At 36.4% G+C, this 25,321-nt stretch overlaps 4 protein-coding genes across 6 annotated transcripts; 1 reads left to right on the top strand and 3 right to left on the bottom strand.

Moving 5' to 3' along the window:
• The first annotated feature begins 9,846 nt into the window (after positions 1-9,846).
• LOC121809975 (protein DJ-1 homolog A-like) lies at positions 9,847-16,423 on the top strand. Its single transcript, XM_042210840.1, has 8 exons — positions 9,847-9,996; positions 10,059-10,259; positions 10,790-10,939; positions 11,070-11,252; positions 12,016-12,096; positions 12,412-12,612; positions 12,695-12,835; positions 15,900-16,423. Exons 1-8 carry the CDS (start codon positions 9,853-9,855, stop codon positions 16,101-16,103), a joined length of 1,305 nt encoding a protein of 434 aa, XP_042066774.1. The 5' UTR covers positions 9,847-9,852; the 3' UTR covers positions 16,104-16,423.
• Positions 16,424-17,206: 783 nt separating this feature from the next.
• LOC121808906 (zinc finger MYM-type protein 1-like) lies at positions 17,207-18,011 on the bottom strand. Its single transcript, XM_042209467.1, has one exon. The coding sequence runs from the start codon at positions 17,861-17,863 to the stop codon at positions 17,207-17,209; it is 657 nt and encodes a 218-aa protein (XP_042065401.1). The 5' UTR covers positions 17,864-18,011.
• A 1,950-nt stretch (positions 18,012-19,961) lies between these two features.
• On the bottom strand, positions 19,962-22,199 carry LOC121809835. Of its 3 annotated transcripts, XR_006052314.1 has the most exons (5): positions 22,055-22,199; positions 21,647-21,739; positions 21,205-21,559; positions 20,335-20,789; positions 19,962-20,252 (listed from the first exon to the last, which is right to left on the bottom strand). XR_006052314.1 is itself a non-coding variant. In XM_042210641.1 (4 exons), the coding sequence occupies exons 2-4, from the start codon at positions 21,699-21,701 to the stop codon at positions 20,765-20,767; spliced, it is 435 nt and encodes a 144-aa protein (XP_042066575.1). In that variant the 5' UTR covers positions 21,702-21,739; positions 22,055-22,199; the 3' UTR covers positions 19,962-20,764. The 3 variants fall into 3 exon arrangements, 1 of the variants encoding a protein (XP_042066575.1); XR_006052315.1 differs by having other exon boundaries at positions 19,962-20,789; positions 20,980-21,559; XM_042210641.1 differs by having other exon boundaries at positions 19,962-20,789.
• An 852-nt stretch (positions 22,200-23,051) lies between these two features.
• LOC121806197 lies at positions 23,052-25,321 on the bottom strand. Its single transcript, XM_042206156.1, has 3 exons — positions 25,167-25,321; positions 24,866-24,910; positions 23,052-24,057 (listed from the first exon to the last, which is right to left on the bottom strand). The coding sequence occupies exons 1-3, from the start codon at positions 25,167-25,169 to the stop codon at positions 23,236-23,238; spliced, it is 870 nt and encodes a 289-aa protein (XP_042062090.1). The 5' UTR covers positions 25,170-25,321; the 3' UTR covers positions 23,052-23,235.

The raw sequence follows: 25,321 nt of genomic DNA, 5'->3' as shown, positions 1-25,321 counted from the left end.
TATAAATAATTTTAATTTCAATTATATTTTTAATTAATAATAGAAGTAATTGTAATTTACTTTCAAACTTTGTCACAATAGTAGAAATTTTAATTTACTTACAAATTTTGTCAAAGTCTCATATTGCAATGTCAAAAAAGTCTATTTTAATTTGTATCAGTATCAGTTACACTTATAATATCTCAAAGTTTATAAAGTTTCTAAATATTATTTTATAAATAAGATCTCTCAAAGTCAATACAGTGCTTAAGCATTACTACTATTTTAAAAATAGGATCCCTTTACTTATTATTGGAGAAAAGCTTATAAATTGTAGATCATTTAAAGTTAAGTCTTTTAAAGTGCCTAAACAATTTATGTATTCCATGTAAATAGAAATATAATAATAATAATAATAATAAGTTGATGAAAAGTTAAAACCATAAACAATTTTAATTTCAATTCGGTTAGTTCGGTTATAACCGATAACCGACCGGTTCTAACCGAGTCAGTTAATTAAGTAACCGAATTTGAGATCGGGTCGGTTTCGGTTAGTTCGGTTATAACCACCCCTAGTGGGAAGTATAGTTTTTGAACATATGATTTACGAGATAGTCTATTTATCATCTATTTATAAATATTAAGAATTTTTTTTTGAACTTTGATTGATTAAATTTAATTAACTAATAAATATTAAAAATAAATTTTATATGCATTATTTTTTGAATAATTAAATCACTATTTCCTTAAATTAAATTATTAATCAATAATAATAATAATATGCAAACACAACATTTAGGGCGTGTTCGAGTATAAATTAATAGCTAGAAATAGCCTCAAATCGAGCCATTAATGGTTGTTCAGTGTGTGTACTTCATTATAGAGGACCCTTGAATGAGTAAAAATTTGATGGTCCTTCCATACCAAGTGGCATGATGATTTGGTATACCTCACTTATAATTCCTTGACAAATGGATATAAAAAATGGTCCACATCCCACATCTATTTAACATCAATTCACTAATCTAATGGTTTTATTAATCAATTTATGGAAAGTAGTATAATACTATTAAATATGGAATTATCATACCATAGAATTAGAGTGAAATATACTCCAATATCTCTCTTATAAAATAAAATATTTTTAAGACGGTTCGAACTCGTCACCTCATACAAATAATGTCTAACCTTATTGTCGCTAGGACAAAGGCTATGGACAATATAAGTTCTTTGTTTCTATTGGCTGATTTTGCCATTTTCCTTTCGTTATTTTTTTGATGGATCGACTTTTGTCTTGCTTTGATTCTTTATTTGGTCTATGACAAGAATTCACATAAGTTGGTATTACGAGCCATTAGTTCTTGTTGTTGTAAGTAATTGGCTAAATTCTTGTAAATGATTGTCAAAAATTTTCCTTGTTTAATAGCTATTATTGTGGGCTTGAGCTTAAATTTTACACATTATTAGATATATTGGTTTGGTCTGTATAAAATTCCAGTCAAAACTTCATTTACTTGAGTGGTCAATTGTGAATTATAAATTTGTTTGTTATGATGGATTTGAGAAAAGCTCAAAATTGAAGGTCAAATCAAAATGTGTTTAACTAAGGCAAAATATCCAAATTTTGCAAAGTCTTTTAAATTTTCAACTCTTTATATGTCTTTCATGATGTTATTATTTGTCTTTTGGCCTATCACTCACTTTCACATACATACTTGGTTCTTTTGGCTAGTTTTCATTTGCTTGGGTTGTATATTTCTTTGGGTTAATTAGTGACACACTAATACCATTATGAATGAAATATCTGTAGGAAAAACATGTAACATGTGGGAAATTAGAAAGGTCTCAAAACCTTTCATTTCCTAAGTCTTTTGGCTTTTCAACGTCCATGTGTTTATGAGGTGCCTTAAACCCGAGACCTCTCGTGTGGCCACTCCTAGCCTATAAATAGGCTTGTTTTGAGAGATGGAAGACAGACAACACAACCTACAATCCTTTTCTCTTCTCTCGTAGCTCAAGCACTCTAGTTCGCATCTTAGGAGCATCGCATTGCTCGGTTCTCGCCTCCAATTCAAGTTCGCCGGAGCCTACGAGTTTGAGGTGCTTCAACTCGATAGGAGGAAAGTCGTTTCATCTTTGGGGACATTACGCCAATCCGTGAGCACTAGCCGGGGCGTATTTCGTCTTGCGGAGAGAGGGATACCTCGACTGGACTTGAAGAATACTATAGTTTGCATCTCTTTACTTTCGTTGTAATTTATATTATTATATTTACCTTCCAGTTTTGTTCTTTTGTAATAGCAAGAGTTTTCCCGTGTAAAGGCTACAATATTTCCAACAATCGCAAGACGAAATATTGTACTCTTGTTGAAATCATGTCGACCGAAGCTGGAGGAAACATGAAATTCAAAGCTGGAATAAAGCAACAAACTGTCGCAATGTGGTTGCGTTATGGAGTGGTTAATTCCTTGAGATCTATTCTCTTGAGAATGATGTTTATCGTTTGTCATTTGACAAGCAAGACCAATTTAGATTTGGTAGTAGTAATTGGGATGCATGGGTTGATGAATATACCAATGCACATTTGGTTCAATATAATTGTGTACTTATTGTTGGAAACAATACTGTACAAATTATTTGAACGTGTTGTTATAAACAACAAAGATCACGAGGTGATCGCAGTGGTCTCCGACGTGGACCATGGTAATAATCCAAATGAATGGTTTGTTGATACAGGTGCCACATGTCATGTGTGCTCCGAGAGAAGCGTTTTTTCTACTTACAAATCTGTTGGAGGTAGAAAAGTACGTATGGGAAACCAAGCCTCTTCCGAGGTGGTTGGTGTGGGTAATGTGTTTCTAAAATTAGGATCCGGAAAGGTTCTTACCCTCAAGGATGTGCTGCATGTCCCAGACATCCGAAATAATTTGGTGTCAGGCTCTCTTCTAGTAAATCATGGATTTTCACTAGAATTTGAGTGTGAAAAGGTTATATTGACCAAGTATGAAAAGTTCATAGGTGAAGGTCACCTAGTGAATGGGTTTTTTGAGCTGAATGTTACGGTCATTCACCGTGGTAAAGGATTAAGAAATAAGGAAGATGATGCATCCTCCTATTTGCTTGAGTGCTCTGATTTATGGCATAAAAGATTGGGACATGTAAATCTAAATGCTATAAAAAGATTAGTAAATCTTAATTTACTAAAAGTAGATAAGTTTAACTCACAAGAAAAATGTGAAGTCTGTGTTGAAGCAAAAATGACCAAGCTACCGTTTCGCTCGGTAGAACGGAGCACAAAACCTCTAGAGTTAATCCATACAGACGTATGTGATTTAAAATTTGTGCAAACTAGAGGTGGTAAAAAGTACTTCATCACATTTATAGATGATTGCACAAGGTATTGTTACCTTTACTTATTAAGAAGTAAAGATGAGGCAATTGAAGCGTTTAAAGACTTCAAAAATGAAGCCGAAAATCAACTTAATTGTCGGATTAAGTGTGTTCGAAGTGATAGAGGTGGTGAGTATGTAGCCCCGTTTGCAGAATTATGCCATGCAAGTGGTATAATTCACCAAACAACGGCTCCATATTCTCCCCAGTCAAATGGAGTTGCTGAACGAAAAAATCGAACACTTAAAGAGATGATGAATGCTCTGTTGATTAATTCTGGTTTATCCCAGAACATGTGGGGGGAGGCTGTGTTAACAGCGAATCATATCCTGAATAAAATTCCACTAAAAAATAGGGATGTGACTCCTTATGAGTTGTGGAAAGGGAAGAAACCTTCATATTCATACCTCAAAGTGTGGGGGTGTTTAGCGAAGGTAGAAGTGCCACCTCCGAAACAAGTTGCAATAGGCCATAAAACAATCGATTGCATCTTTATTGGTCATGCACTTAATAGTAGTGCCTATCGTTTCCTAGTCCATAAGTCAGCTGTGCCTGGCGTGGCTGAAGGAACAACGATTGAGTCAAGGAATGCTATATTCTTTGAGAATGTATACCCTTGCAAGAGGCAAGAGGATTGTTCTAGTGAAAGAATGATGGATGAATCCACTAGTTCTGATCCTCCAAAAAGGACGAGGTCAAGTCCTGAGGATGTTGAACCAAGACGTGGTAAAAGAGTTAAAGTTGCTAAAACATTTGGTCCTGACTTCATAACTTTTATGTTGGATGACGAACCAAAGTCATTGGCGGAAGCTCTGTCTGGCCCAGACGCGGCGTGGTGGCAAGAAGCTATCAACAGTGAAATTGAATCCATCATGAGAAATAACACTTGGGTGTTAGTAGACTTGCCTGAAGGCTGTAAGCCTTTAGGGTGCAAGTGGATTCTGAAAAGGAAATATAAGCCCGATGGTACTATAGATAAGTACAAAGCTCGCCTAGTTGTCCTAGGCTTTAAGCAGAAAGAAGGGCATGACTTTTTTGATACCTATTCACCTGTTACGAGAATCACTTCCATTCGGGTGCTTCTTGCGATTGCTGCTTTGCACAATCTTGAGATTCACCAAATGGATGTGAAAACTGCGTTTCTGAATGGTGATCTAGAAGAAGAAATATATATGGAACAACCCGAAGGGTTTGTTGTGCCTGGGCAAGAGCGTAAAGTATGCAAACTGGTAAAATCATTATATGGGTTGAAGCAAGCACCATTACAATGGCATTTGAAATTTGACAACGTGATGTTGGCAAATGGATTCACTATCAATGAGTGTGATAAGTGTGTTTACATTAAGAACACAGATAACGGGTTTGTTATTGTGTGTCTGTAAGTTGATGATATGTTGATAATGGGCAGCGATAGTGCCATTATTAACGAGACAAAAAACATGTTGAAAAGAAATTTCGATATGAAAGATATGGGTCTAGCTGATGTGATTCTCGGAATCAAAATATTGAGGACTAATGAGGGAATTGCCTTAACGCAATCTCATTATGTTGAGAAGATGCTTAAGAAATTCAACTCATTTGATTGTAAGCCAGCAAAGACTCCTTTGGAGCTCAATGTCCATCTAAGCAAGAATATGGGTGATTCCGTTGCTCAAGAAGAGTATGCAAAGGTCATAGGAAGTTTGATGTTTATCACAAACTGTACTCGACCTGATCTTGCTTGTCCTGTAAACATGTTGAGCCGATTTACGAGCAACCCAAGCAAGGAACATTGGAAAGCTCTGTGTAGAGTTTTGAGATACTTGAAGTATACTATTAACTTTGGGTTGCATTACACAAGATATCCCCAAGTACTTGAAGGGTACTGTGACGCAAATTGGATCTCTGATTCAAAAGACTCATTTTCGACAAGTGGGTATGTGTTCACTGTGGGGGGTGGTGTTGTCTCGTGGAAATCAACGAAACAGACGTGTATTGCTCGTTCCACCATGGAATCTGAGTTTATCGCTTTGGATAAAGCAGGGGAAGAAGCCGAGTGGCTTAGAAACTTCCTAGAAGATATTCCATGTTGGAAGAAGCCAGTGCCCGCAGTATTGATACACTGTGATAGCAAAGCAGCTATAGGTAGAGCACAAAGTGGCTTTTATAATGGTAAGTCTCGACATATTCGTCGACGACATAATACCGTAAGGCAGTTGATCACAAGTGGCATTATCTTAGTTGACAATGTAAAGTCAGTGGATAACTTAGCGGATCCGTTAACAAAAGGTTTAAACCGTGATCAAATGCAAAAATTGCTAAAAGGAATGGGACTGAAAACCACATCTTAAAAGATGAGTATAGTGGTAACCCAACCATACGATTGGAGATCCCATGGGATTGGTTCAATGGGAAAACGAAGCTATACAAATCTAGCTGTAACACTCAGAAGATTTTAATCTTCGCCCATTCTTTAGAAAGCATTGAGTGTTGTAACCTGCACGTGGTAAGAGGCTAAGTCTTTTGACTTTTAATGATTCTTGAAATCTCAAGGAGATGCAGTATGGCGGGATACTCATGAAAGAATCACCTATATAAGTGAGAAGTGAGGCCGCTTCGTGAGAGTAAGTCACTTATGAATTCCAAAGAGGTGTTCCACTGCCGAAACGGACACAAACGTGAGAACTGATGGAGTTGAGACTATATTGTGTTGATACTATTGACTAGGCATACACTAAGGAGGAATAGTTCAAGGCATCGCGTCCACTAGCCCGCCGGTATGTCCGATAGTATTGACTATGGAAGGTTCAAAACCACAAGTTACCTCTCCAAATACAGTATTGTTTCTCGAGAACTGAGCAAAGAGTCTGCATACATGCATTTGTGTCTGGTGTTGGTTTGAGCTTGCAGCGCTCTAACCAATGTGGGGGATTGTAGGAAAAACATGTAACATGTGGGAAATTAGAAAGGTCTCAAAACCTTTCATTTCCTAAGTCTTTTGGCTTTTCAACGTCCATGTGTTTATGAGGTGCCTTAAACCCGAGACCTCTCGTGTGGCCACTCCTAGCCTATAAATAGGCTTGTTTTGAGAGATGGAAGACAGACAACACAACCTACAATCCTTTTCTCTTCTCTCGTAGCTCAAGCACTCTAGTTCGCATCTTAGGAGCATCGCATTGCTCGGTTCTCGCCTCCAATTCAAGTTCGCCGGAGCCTACGAGTTTGAGGTGCTTCAACTCGATAGGAGGAAAGTCGTTTCATCTTTGGGGACATTACGCCAATCCGTGAGCACTAGCCGGGGCGTATTTCGTCTTGCGGAGAGAGGGATACCTCGACTGGACTTGAAGAATACTATAGTTTGCATCTCTTTACTTTCGTTGTAATTTATATTATTATATTTACCTTCCAGTTTTGTTCTTTTGTAATAGCAAGAGTTTTCCCGTGTAAAGGCTACAATATTTCCAACAATATCATAAAGGAGAAGTTGGCCACTCTACCGGATAGAGGCGATGGAGTACAAAAGGGCTTTATCAGAGTACAAGACGACTTCACAACCTTACACGAAGTGGTGTCCATGTTAAGAGAGGAAAAACCACACAGATTTTCTACACCACCTCAGCATAGGCATGCACAAGGGTCATGAACCGCCGGTTCCGGTTCATGAACCGGCGGTTCAAGGTTCAAGAAATACTTGAACCTGAACCGGCCCACCTAGCTCCCTGCAGTTCCGGTTCAGGTTCAAAAAACCGCCGGTTCATGAGGCGGTTCAAAACCGCCGGTTTTTTGCCTGAACCGCCGGTTCCGGTTCATGAACCAGCGGTTCAACCGAAATTTAAAAAAAAAATTATTTATAAAAATTGATTTTTATATTTAAAAACAATTTTTACAAATAAATGAATACTAGAAATTCATAATTGCCCATATATATTTGATGGGCTTACGAATTTATGAAACCATTCTTGGTTGTTTCTCTTTTATAGAGACATCCTAGAATGTTTTATGTTTCACTTTCGATGTGGGACAAAATCATTCTTGGTTGTTTCTCTTTTATAGAGACATCCTTGAATGTTTTATGTTTCACTTTCGATGTGGGACAAAATCATTCTTGGTTGTTTCTCTTTTATAGAGACAACCTTGAATGTTTTATGTTTCACTTTCAATGTGGGACAAAATATGTTGAAGTATTTTCTTTTATAACTACATGTTTAGAGCATTCATTCATCTTTTTCCAATGTGGGATACACAACTTTCTTTTGTCTTCTACTTTCTTCATGTTTTGTGTGATGTATATAAACAAAATTATTATTCAAATATATTCTTGATTGATAAAAATAAAGAATTATTGAGAAATATGATTTGTACATAGAAAATATTTATTTGTATAATAATTATTGTTAGGTTTATACAATTTGTATAAGAATTATTCTTTCAATGTATAATATTATTTATTAGTTAACATATACATAAATTTATAAACATAAGCAAATCATTAATGATAAAGAACTAATGAATAATAGTTTATGAAATAATATTTGTTGTTAAGTTATAATAATAGAAGATAGAGTTATAGACGAAAAATGATGGACGATCTATTATAAACTTACAAATAATGACTTTTATTCCACATTGAAAGAAAGAGTAACACATCCAAGAATGTGTAACTATAAAAGAGAATAATACAATATACTATCTTCCAAATTAAATCAAATCCAATATACTCTCATCCAAGTATTGACATTTAAAAATCAAATCCAACTTTAAGTATGGAGTATTTTTTTTGTCTTTTTAGTCTTTATTATGTATAAAATGTGCTTAAACAAATTTCAAACAATAAGGTGAAAAATTACAATTTTATTGATAATAAATTTGAATAAGACTAAAAATTACAACGTATAATGAATATATTTTATTTATAAAAATTAATACACACTACTTAAAGTTAAACCTTTTGATTTTTAAAATATCAATACTTAATATTGGACTTGAGCATTTAAATTGGAGGAGAGTGTATTGGATTATTCTTTTTTATAGTTACACATTCTTGGATGTGTTACTCTTTCTTTCAATGTGGAATAAAAGTCATTATTTATAAGTATATGATAGATCGTCCATCATTTTTCGTCTATATTAATACTCTATCATCTATTATTATAAATTAATAACAAATATTATTACATAAACTATTATTCATTAGTTATTTATCATTAATGATTTGCTTATGTTTATAAATTTATGTATATGTTAACTAATAAATAATATTATACACATTAAAAGAATAATTCTTATACAAATTGTATAAACCTAACAATAATTATTATACAAATAAATATTTTCTATGTACAAATCATATTTCTCAATAATTCTTTATTTTTATCAATCAAGAATATATTTGAATAATAATTTTGTTTATATACATCACACAAAACATGAAGAAAATAGAAGACAAAAGAAAGTTGTGTATCCCACATTGGAAAAAGATGAATGAATGCTCTAAACATGTAGTTATAAAGAAAATACTTCAACATATTTTGTCCCACATCGAAAGTGAAACATAAAACATTCAAGGATGTCTCTATAAAAGAGAAACAACCAAGAATGATTTTGTCTCACATCGAAAGTGAAACATAAAACATTCAAGGATGTCTCTATAAAAGAGAAACAACCAAGAATGATTTTGTCCCACATCGAAAGTGAAACATAAAACATTCTAGGATGTCTCTATAAAAGAGAAACAACCAAGAATAGTTTCATAAATTCGTAAGCCCATCAAATATATATGGGCAATTATGAATTTCTAGTATTCATTTATTTGTTAAAATTGTTTTTAAATATAAAAACAATTTTTATAAATAATATTTTTTTTAAATTCGGTTGAACCGGCGGTTCAAACCGGCGAACCGCCGGTTTTGAACCGCCGGTTCACGGTTCAAAAAGGCCCTGACCCTGAACCGGCCCGTTGGAACCGGCAACCCGCCGGACGGTTCAAACCGCCGGTTCCGGTTCCGGTTCCGGTTCATGAACCGGCGGGCCCGAACCGGCGGTTAACTGCCGGGCCGGTTCAGTTTGTGCACACCTACCTCAGCACATTCGAGAAGTACAGGTCATGGCATGACGAAAAACTTTTAAAACACTAACAAACAGTTGGTAAAATATAAATTCTAATTTCTAGTAACAATCTGTTATTTCCTTAACTCTTTTTAAGTTTTATGTTGGTCTTTTTACTCTCTTTTATAAACAGTATGGCCCTTCAATATGATAAATTAAATAAAATTAACTATCGAGTTACTTGAAATGTTAATATTTATCGAGAGAGACGAAGATGGAAATGACTTTATACCCTTTAAATTTAGAAGAATAAAAAAACATCATGATATTTTTCATTTTTGAAAATATATAATGATATGAGTAATTTTTTATAATTTGGGGAAGTAAATTTAATAGGAAAATATATATTCCTATCTCTCGAGTCGGTGGGTTTTATTATCTACTGCGAGCAGACATAAAATGGTGGCACTAAGCTCGCGCCACCTCACCCCTCTCGCCCTTCATTTATCACTCCCTTCCAGACTCTTCCTCGGCTCCTCACACTCCCTTCCGCGCAGAAAAATTCGCTCATCGCCTTCAATCATGGCTTCCGCTGCTAAAAAGGTACTCTACTAAATTATCCACACTGATTGTCGAAAAACTACCTGAAATTTTGCAATTTATAGGTTTTGGTTCCGGTCGCCAACGGCACGGAGCCACTGGAGGCGACTGTTACGATTGATTTGCTGCGCAGAGCCGGCGCCGATGTTACGGTAGCGTCCGTCGAGAAGCAGCTCCGCGTTGACGCCGCTCATGGCATCAAAATCCTCGCTGATTCGCTTATTTCCGACTGCGAACGTTCCGATTTTGATCTTATCTCTCTTCCGGTAGGATGTTTTATTTTTTTGTGAATGTTTTAGGTTTTGGTGACGACAAATGGCATCTAAGTTTGCTAGGATTACTAGTTTTCTGCTGGATTTTTTTTACTGATGATGCTTTTTTATCCATCCCTGTCATCGTTGCAATGTTTTGATTTTTGTTGTATATGGAATTTGGATTTTAGTATGCCACAACGACACTATGGTTTAAGCTACGACGTGTTTCAGTGAATCATTTGGTTTTGTGGTTAGATTTTAATGGAACGACAAATTATGATCCTAGTACCATACTATTACTATATGTGGCTGTTCGGTTTGTTAGACAAAATAAGCATGAGATGTAGCCTAGGATTAAGTTGTGAGATTATTTTAGTTGGAGGGGGTGGCTATGACTAATTATCACATGATTATCCATGTAGGATTGATTTGTGAGATTCAATCTCATGAACCAACCACGATACATATTGTATTTATCCCGAGATATAATCTTGCAAACCGAATAGCCCCTAAATATATTGATCCATATTGTGTTTGTCGAGGGAGGAATGCCGGGTTCAACCACACTCAGGGATTGCAAAACGTTGGAGAGCATTGTGAGAAAGCAAGCTGCTGAAGGCCGGCCATATGCTGCGATCTGTGCAGCTCCTGCTGTGGCACTCGGGTCATGGGGACTGCTGAAGGGGTTGAAGGTGGGAACGAAAATTAGCTTAATATGTTTATTGACATATGGCATTTACTTATATGGATTTAACAGCACAAATTGTCTTGGCATTGAAGTTGCAACTTGTAATGACATGACACATATTGATCCTTTTACAGGCAACTTGCTACCCATCTTTCATGGAGCAGTTGTCATCCACTGCATCTGCTGTTGAATCTAGGGTGCAGAAGGATGGCAAAGTAGTGACGAGTCGTGGACCTGGTACAACAATGGAGTATGCTGTTTCGCTGATTGAGATATTGTACGGAAAAGAAAGGACTGATGAAGTTTCTGGTCCCTTGGTATTTCTCTTGCTTTACATGAAAGATATGCTACACCATTTATCTATACGTTTAGTTTTGTATTTAAATAAGTATGTCACATCTGAATGCTATTTGTGGACTGTGGAGAATATCTTAAGTTTCTATGCTGAGTCTAGTAGATTACTGTAATGAACTATGAGCAATGTGGTGTTGACAAATGAGAACATTGTCTGGATTAGAGAATCATAGATTGAATGATTAGAAATGTCGTACAGGTCCTGGGTGTTTCCTCATGCTGGTCCTTGTGTGATTATCCATTGTTTTCTTTCCTTCAGTCCCACCAACTTTGGAGCTTGTCCAATCCAGCAATTCATTTTGTTCAAAGTAAAAACCAAGAAAGTTTCCTGGGCCCTGGTTTGCCACCACTAATTCCTTCTAATCTGAGCGTTCTCTTTGGCTTTGAGAGCAGTCTTTGGCTATGTTCCAAATCCATTTGAGCCAGGGGTTATTTAGCTAGAGAATACAAGCACAAGGTGGGCCCCTCCTGAAATAAACCTTGCTCTCCTTATCCCCTCCAACTCAATATTGCCTCCAGTCCAGCATATTTAGCTCCGGCCCCAGCTCAGCTTGCTACCGTGCAACTAGAGTTTTACCAACTTATTTCTTCTCTACATATTCGTCGTATCTGACATAAAGTAACAGATTATTAATTTATGATATGCTGATAAGGATCTGCACACACTTATTTGCAGTTCTATTCCCTCCATTTTTTCCGTTTTTTAATCCTTGTCTCTGTTTCCAGGTCTTGCGATCAAATTATGGGGATGTGCACACTTTTGCGGAGCTAAACCCTATCCAATGGACGTGTGGTGATATTCCCAAGGTTTACTTTGAATGTCTTTCTTCTTGTTTGATCTTCCATCAGTTATTATGCCTATTTTATTAAAAATATTATTGGCACTTGCAGAACATGTTTAATTGGTTTTGGTTTATATATGTGTAGTTTAGCTTATTGTGGACTGATGTGTCTTGTGAAGATTCCAAATAGTAATCAGTGACATTACAATGTGGTTCTTGTCAATCTTGAATGAGTTGACATATTAGACTGTCAGCTTCCTCCAATTTATTGCTATTAAAAGTAACGAACCATACACTGTCAGCCACTGCTAATCTAATTTCCAACTTTGCTTGTTGCCAGATTCTTGTGCCTATTGCTAATGGGAGTGAGGAGATGGAAGCTGTTATCATCATTGATGTACTCCGACGAGCAAAAGCTGAAGTGGTAGTGGCGTCTGTTGGGGAGAAACTCGAAATTGAGGCTTCTAGGAATGTTAAACTAGTAGCTGATGTTCTCCTAGATGACGTCATCAACAATTCATTTGACCTCATTGTCTTACCGGTAAGAGATGGTCCTCTGCTGTAGGTATCTTCTAATATGCAATGGCATGTTTTATCTGGTGCTTAACATTCTGTGCATAAAGGGTGGACTTGGTGGAGCTCAAGCGTTCACAGAGTCAGAGAAGCTGGTAAATCTGCTGAAGAAACAAAGAGAGTCAAATAAACTATACGGAGCAATATGTGCATCTCCAGCTTTGGTCCTCGAGCCCCATGGTTTGCTCAAGGTATGCTTTATGCATTATTTCAAATTTGAAATATTGGATTCAAAACTTTAAAATGGCTTGCATTTTGGCGACAACATAAATTTTATGCAAATTACATATTATTGCTTTTGTGGTACTGTGTATATAATCGAACAAAAATGGAAGGAAATTGATTTGATATAAGGGAATTCGAACACAATAAAATACTCAGGATTTGCCAGAATCCTCGAGTCCGCAAACCTACTACATTCACAATGAACTAAGCTAATTTTACTAGTATTTATTTGATGCCTTCCTATTTAAGATTGAGCTGTTTTGGATATAACCGCATCTAACTACTCCCATGTGATGTGGCTGCTGACTCATCGGTACCCAACTAATTCTTCTGTTAAGTCGAAGCACGTCTTTCCATTTCTGTGATTACATTTTCTTCCTCTTTCCTCAGTGCATGTGTAATACTTCCAGTTCCCAGCTAGCTCTAGCTTATTATTGTAACAATACCCTCACCTTAAGCATCATTGTCCACAAGGAAGAAAGGAAGATGACGTACACCAATTTTCTTCATAGAGATCGAATCCACTTCTGTCAAGCCATTTGATATTCCTTGTTCTTCCCTCCAGAGGCCTTAGAATAGAATTCCTCATGGCCAACTTGACCTCAATCTCCAATGGAAGCCTTCTCAGCCAACCCGACTTCTGCCCAAATTGCACACAGGGACTCACATGATCCTATTCAAATTCCCATTACTATACTACTGGCTCAGTTGCCTCACCTCTGCGCTCTCCAACTCAAGAGCCAATTGCTTCCCAAGATTCCCACCAATGGTCTTAGTAAACCAAACCGACAACCACTTCAATGCAAGATAGTTACTGAGCTTGCATTTTCTGAAGCTAATAACCAACCCAATTCTTTAAACTCACTGAAATTGTACTCCGATTGATCGACATCACTACCTTTTGCAATAACCTCCCACGGACAACTATATCTATAACCATTGCAAACATTTTAATATGATCAAACAAAGAATTAACTTCCTCAATTAGACCCGAATTAGCTGTGCAACTCATAAATATCCAAAAGCGCCAATGTTGTATAAAATGCTGACTTAGACAAAACTACATCAAGCTTTCTCAATGGGGCATTTATCGAGGTGTTGATAGGATTTCACCCTTCCTAAGCATCTTTCATATCAGAAAATCCCCATGCTCTGAAAATCAAAACCCCCAATTTCCTCCAACTCCTGGATATAGTCCTTTGATTCTTGAGAGGAACTCAAAACAACATATGGTTCCGAATCAACGCCATTCACCTTCACTTTCTCTTGATTCCATAGTGATTGATCGTCTATCGATTACATCCCATCGCCAGCGAATTCGGGAAGCTCCAAGCGAGTAGTTTTTCACCAACTCTTCCAGATTTCTCCCACAGTTAAACTACTACCTTTTGTTATCAATACCAATTACATTAGAGGAAGGGTTTGTCTCCTGAACTCAATTATCTTTTCACCAAGAAGGTTGGATGATTCCATGGAACCATCGAACCCATTGCTAAACCCTCCAACCTTTAAATTCTTAATCAATTTCTCATACCTTCCATAAAAAACTCTACCCATCATTCTCATACACTGCAGTAATTCGCCTGTCAATGTAAATTCCTCGAGCTTAGAGAGAGCATAAGCATTGGCTAAGGATTTGGGTTTAAACATTCGGACCGCAGCATCTGTAGTTCATCTACTAACCCCAATAAAAACTAACTCAATGTACCATCGACTCCATTACCAGTCCTAGAGTGTACCTCATCATTATAATTTCGAATAGTTGATACCTGTTTGAGATTCTGCAATTTGGCAAATGGATCCTCTTTACCCACGTGATTCACGGCTGCCGGAGTCTGTGTCCACTGTCGTTCTTCTTCCCTGGTTTGCGAAGCTAATATCTTGGATCAGTCGTGCTAATTCCCCTAAACACTGTTGAGGTGCGTTTGGTACCATGAAATTGACTCGGAATTGGAATTGGACTTGGAATTGGAATTGGAATTGGAATTGGAATTGGAATTGGAGGCTCCAATTCCAAATCCATTGTTCGGTATCACAAAAATATTTGGATTTGGAATTGAATTGCAATTCCAAAATTTTCAATTCCACAATTTGAATTCCATATCAAAAGTAGAAAATTGTAATTCCAAAATCCAAATAATCATAAAATTTCACTATATATCCACAAAACACACCACACACACTACACACACTAAACACATTTCACACACTAAACACATTTCACTCACTACACACATTTCACACGCTACACATAATTCACACACTACAAACACACATTTCACACGCTACACATAATTCACACACTACAAAAACTGCTCACATTTCACACATTTCAAGCATCCTATTTTTGAATTTTTTTTTCAGCTTATAGATATTTTTTTCGATCCAAACTGAACCGAATCGAAAAGCTAAAATTTTTCAAAAGTTTAAACTGAATCAAACTGAAAAATTGAACTAAACTTGAAATTTTATTTTTCGATCCAAACTGAACCGAATCGAAAAGCTAAAATTTTTCAAAAGTTTAAACTGAATCAAATTGAAAAATTGAACTAAACTTGAAATTTTATTTTGTGTGAAGTGTGTGATTTCATATAAAATTTGTAAGTGTGTGTAATGTGTGTGTAATGTGTGTACAATGTGTATAGTGTATATAGTGTGTTTATTTTGTGTGCAATGTATGTATTTTGAGTGTATGGTGTGTATAGTGTGTGAAGTGCATGAGGGGTGTGAAGTGTGTGAGGGGTGTGAAGTGTGTGAGGGGTGTGAAATGTGTGTAGTGTGTGAAATGTGTGTAGTGTGTGAAATGTGTGAAATGCGTGCAGTGTATGTAATATGTAAAGTGTGTGCACTGTGTGTATATTTACCAAACATGTCAATTCAATTTCATGTCAATTCTTCATTTTACCAAATGATTTGGAATTGAATTATAATTCAATTCCACAGAATTTCAATTCCAATTATGTGTACCAAACGGACCTTGAATAGTTTGTAGTTAGTAAATTTATTGGGGTCCTGATCTTTATCTTGCAGGGTAAGAAGGCCACTGCTTTTCCAGCCTTGTGCAACAAATTGTCCGACCCAAGTGAAGTAGAAAACCGAGTGGTGGTGGATGGGAATCTCGTCACGAGTCGAGGACCGGGAACCACCATGGAGTTTGCATTGGTGATAGTTGAGAAGTTTTTTGGACGGGAGAAAGCCCTGGAGCTTGGAAAGGGCATGATTTTCGTGCATTAGTAGAGATATTATGAGGTATAAATGAAGTCTTACTGGAATCCCATGAAGTGCTTTGCGTAAATGATGTTGTAAACACTGCTGCTGGTTGGTTGTCTTTGTTATTAATAGGCCTGTCAAATCGGGTAACCATGGATATCCGATCCGAAATTTTTGGGTACGTGATCCCGAAATCCCCAATACCCAATACCCAATACCTGACTCGGGTATCCAGTCCTGAAAAATGGGGTATCCAATCCTAATTGTGATTTTGATTTTTTTAGAAAATTAACTACTACGTATAATTTTTTAAGTTTATTTAATACTATTTAGTTCGAATTAAATACGAAGTTGAAGTAATATTCAAGGGAAAATAACTATAAATTTTTAGAAATACAAAATTCTTGTAGTAGTTCGAATTTAAGAGAAAATAATTATAAATTTTTAGAAATACAAAATTCTTATAATAGATTGAATTGTAGAAAAAAATAACTATAAACTTTAAGATATACAAAATTCATAAATAAATGAAATTATATTAAGAAAATAAATTACATATTAATATCTTTTATTCATCCACATGTAATTAAGAAATTAAATTATTTTTTCATCTTTCATCCCTCTAAAATAAGAAATTAAATTAAGAAATTAAATTAAATTGCATATTTCGTTTCATTCATCCACAATAAAAAATTAATACATATTAACATCTTTCATCCATGCACATATAAATAAAAAATTAAATTACATTTAATTATAATAAAAAATATGGCGAGAAACCTAATTTGTGTACTAAATAAGCCCTAATGGATTTGATAATTATCTACCATGTTGTAAATGATCTTCCAACGCATTCAATATTCCGTAGGAGTTGTTGTACATGTAATTTTATATAAGATGGTTAGATTAGATCAAGTGTAGACAAACATACCCTCTGAAATATGAACTCTCACATCCCAACACAAGCAACGTTTTTCTACAATGGAAAATGGATTCAAGAGATGGATTCGCTGCTCCTCACAACTCTCATCGAGAAGAAAAATTGGCGTGGTTGGGTCGATGCATGTGTTCCAAAATACGTGCTTCGTCAGGTTGTTAAGTTGATAAACTCTCGTTTCGGATCTGATCTAATCTACGGTGACATAATGAGATCCCCATCGAGTATCACCTGGTCTCTTCAAAGAAGTTTCTTGATTTTGGCCTCTACCAGTACCGATTTCCCCATTCTCTATCATTTCAACTAGTCTATCGTGCTCAATTTGTCGAATCATATCAGCCCTTTTGCAAGAAGAACCACATGTTGTGACAATCGAGATAAGATAACTGAAAAAATCACAAACATATTGATTTGTCTTGCACACGGCCACACATACCAATTGAAGTTGGTGGGCAAAACAATGGACATACCAAGCAGATGGATTTTCCTTTAAAATTAGTGCTTTCAATCCATTGCATTCACCTCGCATGTTTGATGTTCCATCGTATCCTTGGCCTCTCAATCTTGACAAAGATAACTTAAACTTAGCAAATACGGAGTCAATTGCCTCTTTCAAACAAACTGATGTAGTTTTTTTGACATGAACCAAAGCTAAAAACCTTTCAATTATCTGACCATCCTTGTTCACAAATCTTATGACAATTGCCATTTGCTCCTTTGTTGAGCAATCACGTGACTCATCAACTAGGATTGAAAAGTGTCTGTCTCCAAGTTCTCCCAATATATCAAGTGTGGTTTCCACCGCACAAGCATTAGCCATATCTTTTTGGACTGATGGAGAAGTCATTTGGTTATTTCCAGGGGCATTTTTCAAAATCACTTTACCAACTTCATCATTCCTCCAACCATACCATTAACTCAAGAAAATTACCTTTGTTCAAAGACGTAGATGACTCGTCATGTCCCCTAAAAGGCAAACCTTGAATCAAAAGAAAACGAACTATATCAACAGTTGCAGTCAATCGAATTCGATATTCCTTTTCTTTTGTTGTCATACCTCTACTTACAACATAAGTCACACTTTGTCTTTGATTGACAAAATTTTCATATTCTATCCTTGCTTTGTTGTGTGCACTACTTTTATCCCCAACATGCGCCTTGAATCTTTCTAGTGCTTTTTTCCAATTAGAAAACCCACAACTAGTGAAGGCTTCATCTCCCGGTGCCACATAACCATGCTTGAAAAGAAAACAGTAAAAGCAATATGCGGCATGTTTCGCTTCACTATATTCTAGTCAATCATAATCTTTGTACCAAGCGTCTCTAAAACTCCTATTATCTTTTCCTTGACGCGTTTTTTTGAAAAATATTACCCTTTGGTTGACAAGGGCCTTTTGCTACATATTCTCTACGAATACGATCCCGGATATTCACACCATATTCTGTAATTGGTTTTTGCAAACCAGGATCAGCCTTGATTTCACTTTCATTTATATCATCATTCTCCATCAAATTTTCTTCAGCATTCTGTGCTTCTAGTTCTGGACAAGAATCCAAAATTCTTGGTCTTTTTCCAAAATATTTCTTCATACCTAATGAAACAAAAAAAGGTATAATTATAAAATATTCCCAGAATATTATCGAGGATCAATACTCTTAGGAATAGTTAGGATGGAGAATATTACACCATGGGATTTATTATTTCAAAAACCAAAATATCAACAGAAAATGCCAGAAAAAGCAACACTTTAAGAACTCAAAATACACATACGAAAAACATGAAGAAAAAAAAAGTATCCAACACTCCAAACCATTCTTCAAAGAAATGGTAAATGAGAGTTTAATAACGAGGAAATACCTAAAAATTTCACGGTATGAGTTGCTTCACTGAATACAGGGGAGGAATGGTGGAATAGGGCATGGGGAATTGGGGATGCAACAGCCTCGCTGAAGAAGATTACAGAGGAGAGGAAACGGCGTCGTAGCATCCTTCATTGTTCTACTAGGCTTATCAAACTATTGGGCTTTCTTATTGGGCCTTCTATAATTATGTAAGTTGTGCATTGAGTGATCTTCCTATAAATATTTAAAACAACTTCCAAAAAAATAAGGGCAGACATAATCAATGCTGCTTTTTCGTAAGGATATTTTGATTTAATATTACAATTAATATTTTTTAATTGGGCTTGAGTTGAATTTTAAAATTTTATTTCAATTGAGCTTGGGAGATAATGGTTATTTTTTTTCGGTCAACGGGGCGACGTCGGAGACAACGGAGGGGGCGGATATGGAAAATATACATCCGAGATAAGGGAAAATTAGTCGCACGGTGGGGGCGACCGCCCACACCTGCCCCCTGGATCCGTCACTGCTTGGAGCCCCCTCCCAACTTGTCGTCGATCCAATTTGTAGTCTTTAGCATTATGAATGGTGTAATTTTCGTTTAGATGTGCACATGTGATGCACTTTAGGAAGTTCTATCGTATATGGCATTTCCTATGTTCTTATGCTTTGATAATGGGTAGCTTAAGTAGTGATCGACAAGTATGTATGTCATCGATGTATTAGTATTTTGGGGGTACACTTTTTTTAGTGTATTTGTTTGTAAGAAAAATGATGTAGTTGCTAGTATTTTGGGGGTACACTTTTTTTAGTGTATTTGTTTGTAAGAAAAATGATGTAGTAGCCATTGCAATTGTGCACTTACTAATCGTAATCCCTGATCTACGATATAGCTTCGATATTGATATGAAGATTCTTCGAGTTTGACAATATTTTGGAATGCAAAATTAAAAGAAGCAATTGATTGAGTAAATGGACCCTATTTATAATTCTATTCGATTTAAGAGCTTATAAGGATTATTAAAAAAAAATGAATTACCGCATTTACTTAAGACTCTATTATCATCTAGAACGTTTAATCATGATACTATCCACAACAAATATAGTAACTAAATTGGTGTTGATATGCAGTAGTATCACAAACTCTAGAGTGATGGTAATTAACCAAATTACACAACTTGTCCATGCTTCACATATTGCATGCGCAAAAAAAATACCAGTTGGCATACTACATAGTTCACTGCCACTATTTAGATACATGGATTGGATCATTGTTTAAACCATGTTGTATAACAAAATACACACAAAGACATGGACTCCACCACTATCAAATCATTCCATCGGTCTCCAGAAGATCGATAACAAATGTCGGTAGAGCAAATTCATCCTATCCCCTAAACAGATCCATAAGCTCAGGCTCCTTCACCAACTTTTTTGCAACATAAAATTGTTGTTTAATGGACAGTCCGAGCATACCTTTCAGTTGATTGATGACCTCAGTCCTCTTCGTACTAAGATCGAACTCATAACCAATTCGGGTAGAAATGTCCTTCAGGCACTCATTTGTGTCTTCATGGATGCGAGTCATCAGAGTAAGGACATTATCCATCTTGTCCTCAACCTTCCTCTTCTTCGTTACTTTGTTTGGCACCCTCGGAGTAACTCTCACAGGTGCCGAATTGCTCTCATCTACCATCTCTGGTAGAACACCGTTAGGAAAAACTTCGTCAGTGAAGAGTTCCTCTAAAGTCATTGGAGATGACCTTTGCAGAATTTTCATTCAAATCAACGTTAGAGCCATAAATTTTGCCAACCGCATCCCCTGTGTCCATAACCTTAGCCCCTTCCGCACGGTCCTTGCCGAAAATCTCTTTCCAGTCACCGAACATTGGCTAAGACTTGTTCCTCATATATTTGGCATTGTTATCTCTCTGTCAAAGATATTAACCAAAGAACACAAATTACAAATGTATTAACAAATAAAGTATGCATATGGTATTAAGTATGTAACCAACTTGACTCAACAACAAGAATTTGCATCAGTGGCATTGAACTGGAATCACCAAACTAACATAATCAAACAAACTAAGATAAACTAAGATAATCAAACAACATATTCACCAATTCATTCCATCGGTCTCCACCACTTTTCCTCAGCCAACATCACAACACCCTCTAACATCAACAAAGCAATCGTGGAAGACAATTTCCAGATTTTTGTAGTCGACTAAGCAAACAATAACATGTTTTCTTATAAACAATGTTATGGCACCCGAAACAAGGGAAAACATGTCAACATGATTGCCCCTACACCTAATTCAACTTTCCCATTGTGATCAATATTACCGGACAACTTGTGCCAATTGTTCATCATCGATATCTATCTTGTAATCACCATCAGCATTGAAACCAACATAACTACGGTCAAGTATTTGCAACAGCGAATAGTAGTAATTCTTTTTCCAGGCAGTGATCTTCGACTTGATGTGAGGGTGAACACAAATATCAGTTTTTGGAAATTCACGTTTGAGTGCCTCCAGTGCACGGGTGAGATAACCTGCACGAAAACCATTATCCGACCTCCATCCGGTTGCCGCCAACTCCTTCATGGTTGACAAAAGGATCGACTCCTCGCGTTGTGTCCAGCAACGTCTAGACCTATCTGCTATTACCCCTCTGTAGGTATGCATATCCGGGCTACCTGCAAAAAAGTATATTGTCATATGCCCTCTGGTGTTATCACGGGGAAGAAACTACGAAGAGTAAAAGCTCTTAAATGAAGCATTACCCTCTGGTAATGGACTGCCGTCGGTGTCATTACCACTCTGTTGTTGGGATGCCATGCGGGCAAAGTTGAATTGATAAGAAGAAAATATAACCACTACGGCCAAAAAAAGAAAGAGCAATTACGCTCTAATCAATGAACTATTATGAATTCTATGTGACTGAAATAAACTAAGACAGGCTAAACATAAGGGTGGCCACAAAGCGAAGATGAATTGACTGAAATAAACCAATTGCCCAACTTGAAACCATGAATGAGCGTCAACAAGTTCATAAAATGCAAACTATACAAGCATTCTTATGCAATTCAATTGAAGTCCAATTGTATAAAATCACGAAATGAGAGTGTCGAGTGTCAGAAGTAATATTCTACGGCTATAATCGTCGAATAAATATGAAAATAGATACCCACATCTACGAAAAACATACGAACTGATTAGATTAATCGTCAGCTCAGATGATAGCGTCCATCATTGTGAGTTTCGCCGTCTGATAGAGAGGGCTATATCTATATTTGGAGGAGACGTTGAAATGGGGGGCGGGAATTAGGGTTGATGTGAAAATTTGGGTTCACCTCCAAAAATAGGTGAATGGGGTCAATATCGGAAATATGAAATTTAATGAAGGATAAATTTGGGAATCCATGTATGTATCTAGCTTTTGGATACACCTCATACCAAACATAAAAAATTACAAACAAACAGATTAATTTGATTGCTATCACTAACTTAAAACATGATGTTTGAGTTTAATGTATATTGTAACATATGTTGGGCCAACATGAAAAACAAATGAGCCCTAAAAGAATTATGCTAGGATTAGGATTTGAATATAGGTCTCCAAGAAACTATCCCCTGCCTCGAAATCAACTGAAAAGTATGCAAAAATGATGTAAAGCATATGGAGTGATAAAAATATCATTTCATTCATTCTTAGTCAAAATATCATTTTATTTATTCATAGTCAAAAATATCATTTCTGCTATATACAGGTAGTATTATTGTTGATGGTTTGTTGTAGTGTCATTTATCCTTATTAATACTAGATTTTAATGAACACTTTGCTTGTTCGATTTAATTTGATACTAGTAAATTGCCCAACAAATCAGTTATGAGTTTTATTAAATGGCAATATATAGTTTGATTTGAATAACAATCAAACAACACTGCAACAACGTTTTATTTTTCATTCGAAGTGTATCATTTTCAATCAGCAAAATTATCATTTCTTACCACTAAAAATGTCACTTTTTATTTAAACAACCAATCAACACTGCAACACAATATCATTATTCATTCAAACTATATCATTTTCAATCATTTAACAAAATTACCATTTCTGATTAAAATACGCTTCCAATATATTTTAGACGGAAATGATAATTTTCCGGAATCAATATGGACCACCAATTTTCAAATTTTATACAATGTGTGTTAATAAATTTGATTAACTTTTTTGGTACCAAACTAATATTTTTATGACATATCTGCAGTTTTATTACTAAAAGAGTATATCCCTACCCACACCTCAGGTGCAGCAACTTCATTCAAGCCAAATTACAACAATTTATACCTAAAAATGGATACAAATCCGTCACATATTCGGGCTATATCGCAGGGGATGACGACGATGCAGGATTCGTTGCAGCCAGCGCCTGCGCGGCTCCGGAGGCAAGCAGACGAAGCACTCTCTTTCTCCAGCATCCTGCAAAATCTCGAAAGCATCCAAGTACATCTCGCTCGACTGAGGGATATCCTCCATCTCGTTCAATGATTTGAGAGCAGCGGAGATCGAGTGATCTGGAGCACAAATTGCCAATGGCTGAGGCGATAGCACTGGAACCTTCCCGCTGTTCAGCTCCACGAGCTTAGCTACACACGTCCTGAATTCGTTCATCCATGCGTCTCCTCTTGGCAGAGACTTCCCTGCAGGTTGCTGGGGGAGTTTACTCCGTAACGGCACAGGAGTTCCATAGTCATCTTCGGCTGTCTTGAACGACTGAAGTTCAAGATTACCAAGCCTCTCCGGTGGTAGCAGTTCGGCCTCAACATCCAAGCATTGCTGGGTGGAGGTTTCGTATTTCCATGGAATAGGGCCGTTTCTCTGATCCATGCTGCACCCTCTGGGATAGCTCGATATTGTCACCGTCTTATCCTTGTCTTTCTTATAGACGGGGCAGATCCGGGCGTCTATGTGGCGTTTCAGATGAGTCGTCCCACTTCTGCTCGAGCAAGTGAACAGCTTCCGGCAGTGATTACACTGGCATTTCTCACATGTTCCGTCCTCCAGGATAACCTTCGTGAAATGCAGCCAAACTTCGGATCTCAACTTCCCATCTCGCTTCCGCTTGTCCCCAATGCTTGCTTCGGAATTGTAGTTTGTCTCCAGATCAGTTTCATTATTCGCATCTTCTATCTACACACAAGAACAGAAATCAACCTAAGCAGATATCAAATGCCAATCATATTAACCTAGCAACATAAGATACGTTAGCCTTAACTTCAGCTCGCGCCAATGCACCTTGCAAATCACACGTTACAAAGATTGTTCTTTATTATATCACCAATTATGACCAGTCTCATTGATTTAGCAAAAATAAGATACAATAGCCTTAACTTTAACTCATATCACGGCAACTTACAAGTTACAAAGATTACAATTCGATACATCACCAATTATGACAAGTAGCATAAAATTCTGTACAAACCGATCTCAGTCTCAGCAACGTAGCAACATAAGAAACCATATCCATATCTTTAAATCGAGCCAATGCACCTTACATATTACAAGTTACAAAAATTGTTCTTCAATCGATCACTAGTTAGACTAACTATCTCATAATTCAACACAATATTTTGAACTCGAATGTTGTTTACTTCTGCTCATATGTTCAATCATGATTTTACAAACTACAAGTTTGGTCTTCGATATGCCAAAAACTATGACTAGTATGTTTTGAGCCAAGTCATTCTCAGTGATTTTAGCTATTATTCTTCTGCAATTACAATAGTTTTGAGCTCTAATAATTTTCACTTATGTGCATACATTCAAGCAAGATATTACTATTTCCATTTCTATTTGATTCAGAAAAAAACCACCAGATTTCTGCAAGTCACAAAACTAAGTACAGGAAAAAAAAATTCAAGAATACAATCGCCAGCAAAAAAAAATCAGATTAGCATGAGATAAATCAATCAGTTGGAGAAAATTTCAAAAATCTTACTTCAGTCATCCCAATCTTCATGATTTCTTGGCCATGATTTCCGTCCTAAAAATAAAAACAACTAATTCTGATTAAATTCTCAACAGTATAACATTATTCATTGAAACAAAAGCTTGATTCAGTTCAACTCTGTCAAATCCAACACTGAACAAAATAATCAGGTAAAACTACTTTCGAAAAAAAAAATCAGTTTCCTAACTACGATCACTAACAAAATCGCTGAAATTCAATCACACCGCATAATTCTGAATCACACACAAATTAGTTGGAACAGAATTCCACGAAAAGAGAGTGAAATTACCATGATGCGGAGTGCTACGAAGCAATAATCGGAAATCGAATCGGAGAAATGCAATAAGAACCCTAGTTGGATTTGCTTCGGGCCAATATGGCAGTGCGGTAATGGGCCTGAATAAGAATTCGGGCCCGGCTCGGCCCAATTTACTGCCCTCCATT

This window comes from Salvia splendens, chromosome 6 (assembly GCF_004379255.2).
Source record: "Salvia splendens isolate huo1 chromosome 6, SspV2, whole genome shotgun sequence".
Lineage (NCBI taxonomy): Eukaryota > Viridiplantae > Streptophyta > Magnoliopsida > Lamiales > Lamiaceae > Salvia > Salvia splendens.
Note: the sequence above shows the minus strand (reverse complement) of the source record. Positions and strands in the feature narration are given on the sequence as shown.

What these genes read in the sequence shown, in the direction of transcription:
- LOC121809975 (XM_042210840.1), top strand. Translation starts at nt 9,853, where the DNA reads ATGGTGGCACTAAGCTCGCGCCACCTCACCCCTCTCGCCCTTCATTTA. An exon ending in TGGCTTCCGCTGCTAAAAAG is followed by an intron (nt 9,997 to 10,058) that starts GTACTCTACTAA and finishes TGCAATTTATAG; the next exon opens with GTTTTGGTTCCGGTCGCCAA. An exon ending in ATGAAGTTTCTGGTCCCTTG is followed by an intron (nt 11,253 to 12,015) that starts GTATTTCTCTTG and finishes CTCTGTTTCCAG; the next exon opens with GTCTTGCGATCAAATTATGG.
- LOC121808906 (XM_042209467.1), bottom strand. Translation starts at nt 17,863, where the DNA reads ATGACTTCTCCATCAGTCCAAAAAGATATGGCTAATGCTTGTGCGGTG.
- LOC121809835 (XM_042210641.1), bottom strand. Translation starts at nt 21,701, where the DNA reads ATGGCATCCCAACAACAGAGTGGTAATGACACCGACGGCAGTCCATTA. An exon ending in CGGCAGTCCATTACCAGAGG is followed by an intron (nt 21,560 to 21,646) that starts GTAATGCTTCAT and finishes ACTTTTTTGCAG; the next exon opens with GTAGCCCGGATATGCATACC. An exon ending in CAATTGGCACAAGTTGTCCG is followed by an intron (nt 20,790 to 21,204) that starts GTAATATTGATC and finishes TATCTTTGACAG; the next exon opens with AGAGATAACAATGCCAAATA.
- LOC121806197 (XM_042206156.1), bottom strand. An exon ending in TGAAGATTGGGATGACTGAA is followed by an intron (nt 24,058 to 24,865) that starts GTAAGATTTTTG and finishes TCTTGTGTGTAG; the next exon opens with ATAGAAGATGCGAATAATGA.